The 3768-nt window shown below is 55.8% G+C and overlaps 1 protein-coding gene across 1 annotated transcript in view; it reads right to left on the reverse strand.

The window, feature by feature from the left end:
* LOC104524444 (Down syndrome cell adhesion molecule-like protein 1 homolog) overlaps nt 1-3768 on the reverse strand; it is a gene marked incomplete at both ends in the record, with an annotated part of 15861 nt that overhangs the window by 11817 nt on the left and 276 nt on the right. The window contains 3 exons of the mRNA XM_010167321.1: nt 1540-1810; nt 3459-3464; nt 3701-3768. The exon at nt 3701-3768 is cut by the window's right edge and continues 10 nt beyond it. Of these exons, the coding sequence (XP_010165623.1) occupies nt 1540-1810; nt 3459-3464; nt 3701-3768 (345 nt within the window). The remainder of the gene's footprint in view (nt 1-1539; nt 1811-3458; nt 3465-3700) is intronic.

Consider the following 3768-nt stretch of genomic DNA (forward strand, 5'->3'; position numbering starts at 1 on the left):
ACCCCTGCTCCCCAGGGAGCTGTACAGCTTTCCCCACCGTGTGCTGGGAAGAACCTGTTTAACTCACTTGTGGCACTTCATGGGGTCGCCAGGCACTTGTGGCAATAAAGGCTTGATGGTGCTCCACACCGCCCCGCTCCACACAGCTCTATTACACACTCTGCTCCGCGGAGCCGGCTCTGACTGTCCTCCAGGGCCTTGGCAACTCTTTTCCACAGGCCTTTTATCCGAAGGCCAGAGCAAATAAGGAACTCAGCAAGCGGGGCTGGGTGTAAATCTCGGGCAGCCGCTCGCGCTGCGGGCGGAATGAAGATGTTTGGCCACCGCAGAGCAGCGCGCTGCCGGCACACATCGTGCTTCCACCCGCTCGCCTCCCTCAGCCTGGCACCGGCCACTAATCACGACAGTAAATTCCGATCCGGCAGAGTTTGCTAATGGTTGCTGCCCAGAGTACACAGATCCTCAGCTGAACTTCAGCATCCTGCATCCTCCAACGGCACCTCCCAGCCACTGACAAAAGGCGAAGCCCGTTATTTAACTCCACACACGCACATCCCTAGAGATGCTCTCTCCGCACCAGTCCTGCCTGTCCCACTCACCCCAGGAGAAGACCAGCATTTCCTCAACTCTGGCCTCTGCTCAAGCCCTGGGGCTCCCACGTAGATGGGGATTTTGTACGAGGTGAGGAAAGCAGAGCTGAGGGGAGAGAAGTTCTCCCGACCGGTTATCCACAGCCCACTCTTCCCCGTGCAAAGCCTTGGAGAAGAGCAGTAGCTAATCAAGTGGTAGCATCTCTAATCAGCTTGATGCACTCTCTCGCTAACCTGATTCCTAAGAAGAAAATGGTGGATGGGAGGGGAGGGAGGGGGATCAGAATAAAATCCAGTCCATAAAACCCTGCTGGGTGAGACAGAGAGAGACAATTGGCCAGCTCCGGCCCCGGCGCGGCTGTGTTTGTCTAAATGATTTACTGCAAACACCGAGCTGGCGACGGGCAGAGACGACCCGACAACTCTGAGGACGGGAGATAGGGGAGCACCGCTTGCTCACAGCACAATCTCAGCCAGTCACTGGGAGGGAATGCATCCGGCTCAATTCATTAGGACTGATAGCTCCCTCAATGGGGCTGAATAATTGATGGCCCCGAGAAGCTTTTAAGATGTTCTGTGCGCTCGGAAGACCGAGAGTATTATTTTTTTAAAAGCTAACACACAGAGAAAAACATTGGTGAAGGTGATCCGAGCAAAGGTTAGAAGTTTTAATACGTTATGTTTACACTGTAAATCCTTGCTCTGTCACTTGTCAGGGGAAATGGATACGGTGTGGCTCGGGCAGCTGCGGGCAGGACCAGGTACCGCTCTGGCAGCTCCCGAGGGCTGCTGCGGTGGGAGCTGAGCTCCCCGCGGCACACGGTCACTGCTCGGCCACTGAGTCCCCAGTGTGACACTTCTCTACCTCCATCCCGCAGCAGAGGTGTCCCCAAGTGCGACCAGGACGGTCTCTCCACCTGATCCAGGGAAAGTCTCTCCACTCACTTACCTTTCACGGTGACGTGGACGCTCTGGCTGATGGAGAGCTGGGGCTGGATCAGCACGCTGCACAGATACTCTCCTTCATCCATGCCTTTCTGCACGTCCATCAGCTTCAGAGTTCCGTTTTCAAAGACCACTTGGCGGTGGTTATCGGGCAGCAGCAGAGAGTCCTTGTACCACTTGATGGAGTAGTACGGGTACCCGATTACCCTGCAGTTGATGAAAGTGTCCCTACCCGCTACCGCCGTTATGTTCTTCATGGCTCCAGCTCGGAGGACCTACATATTAGGGAGGAAGGAAGAGGCAGGCTAGGTTAATTCCGAAGGGCAGTTTGGTTGCATGCAGATCTGCTGCTACTTCAGAGCGAGCTTCACAGGCAAAGGAGGTAACCAGAGTGGTCAGGACCCAGCCTGGTTTTGGGTGAGGAGCAGGCACGGGCTCCTCTCTGAGCCTGCACAGGGAAAGCCACTCATCAGCTCCAGCCACCAGCCAGAGCTGCCCGCACACGCCTACGGCAGCGCAGCGATGAGCTGGGGCTGTGGTCCTCGCTCACAGCAAATCCCACCCCGGTTTTGGGGCTGCAACTTCAGCGCTGGGGAAGCTGAGCCCGCAGGCACCATCGGAGGGGGTTGGATGGTGTTGGGAAGCAGTAGAAGAGATGGGGAGTGCTCCCCACGGGCACATCCACGCTCTGCCTCTCTCCAAAGGAAGCTGCCCGCATCGTGCCAAGTGCTGCTACAGGAACCTGCCTTCCCTCGGCAAATGTATCTCATCTCTCCTAAAATACACCCTTCTGAACCACCGACTGGCAACCCCAGTACCGCTGGAAAGCCAGACAGTCACCAGTTTGCTGGCTTAAGGAGAACGCTGCAGGTGAGAATTTCAACAAGAGGTTCCATGCATCAGTAACTACATTGTTCTCCCAGCCACTGCATAAACCAGCAAACTAATCTAGAGATTAACCCTCTCTTGACTCCTGGTTATAAGGGTGCAGCAGGATAACGACTTCGCACACACTCAGGATAAGCTGCTGGATGGTGTTTCTCATACTGGGACAAGTTTAAAAAATAAGCAGGAAAAAATAAATGAGCATCTCACTCTGTAACTGTCTCTGGGGCCTGTCTGAGGGACTTGTTCCATTCCAGAGGAAACAAAGCCCAGTGACAGCCCTTCCAGAGCTGAGACGGGGGGAAAGGGAGACAAGGGAAGGTCCTTGTTGAAAAGCCTGCTCTGGCTTCTCCCGGCTGAGGGATGAACTCGCTCCAAATTTAGCAGAAAACGGCAGCAAAATTCAGACTCTCCTGGGATCCCAGCCAAAAAGCCACTAGATCCATTTCAAACCTGAGACACAGGCAAACACAGCCCTTCAACCCGCTTTCTTGGTAGATAAATAAACGCTACCTTGTCTCCATCTCGCTCCCACCTGTAAGCCTGGAAGCTTTAATTGGTGATTATTAATGGGCAGGGGCTTACACCGAACCCTGTGCCTGAAAGCACTCCCTGTAACGCACCCAGCAACACGCTCCAGCCGCAATAACACGGTGATTAACGCGGCCATGGCTTTTAGCAGACAAAGAAAACACAGACATGACAAATCAAAGCTCATTTTCCACGATTTCACGTGCTGCCTCATCATCGTTTGTCACGTAGATCCCTGAGCCGGCGGGCACGTTCGCTGCCAGGGAGCCGGGCTCTTGTGAGGACCAGGGGGCGGTTGGGGGATCACAGGGGGCTTGGGATGCTTCTGTGCCCGCCACCACCTTCTCCATATGTGGGGTCCATCAGGGAGGTGTTGCCAACCCCGAGGTGGGGCGAGAGCAGATCCCGATGGGGAGAGCTCAGGGAATGGGGTCGGGGCAGCCAGGGAGACCCAGGTGCCGGGAAGAGGAGGGAGAGGCGAGGCCGAGGGGGCAGTTGGGGGATCACAGGGGGCTTGGGATGCTTCTGTGCCCGCCACCACCTTCTCCATATGTGGGGTCCATCAGGGAGGTGTTGCCAACCCCGAGGTGGGGCGAGAGCAGATCCCGATGGGGAGAGCTCAGGGAATGGGGTCGGGGCAGCCAGGGAGACCCAGGTGCCGGGAAGAGGAGGGAGAGGCGAGGCCGGGGAACAGAACAAAACCAAAAGCCCAGTAAAAGTCCTATTCTGATATTTAAAAGTAGACAGGCACCTCTTACGTTTATTCGCGCTTGGTATTCGGCGCTGCCCACCGAGTTCCGCGCGGTGCACCGGTACA

Source organism: Antrostomus carolinensis, unplaced genomic scaffold (genome assembly GCF_000700745.2).
Source record: "Antrostomus carolinensis isolate BGI_N321 unplaced genomic scaffold, ASM70074v2 scaffold29584, whole genome shotgun sequence".
Classification (NCBI taxonomy): Eukaryota; Metazoa; Chordata; class Aves; order Caprimulgiformes; family Caprimulgidae; genus Antrostomus; species Antrostomus carolinensis.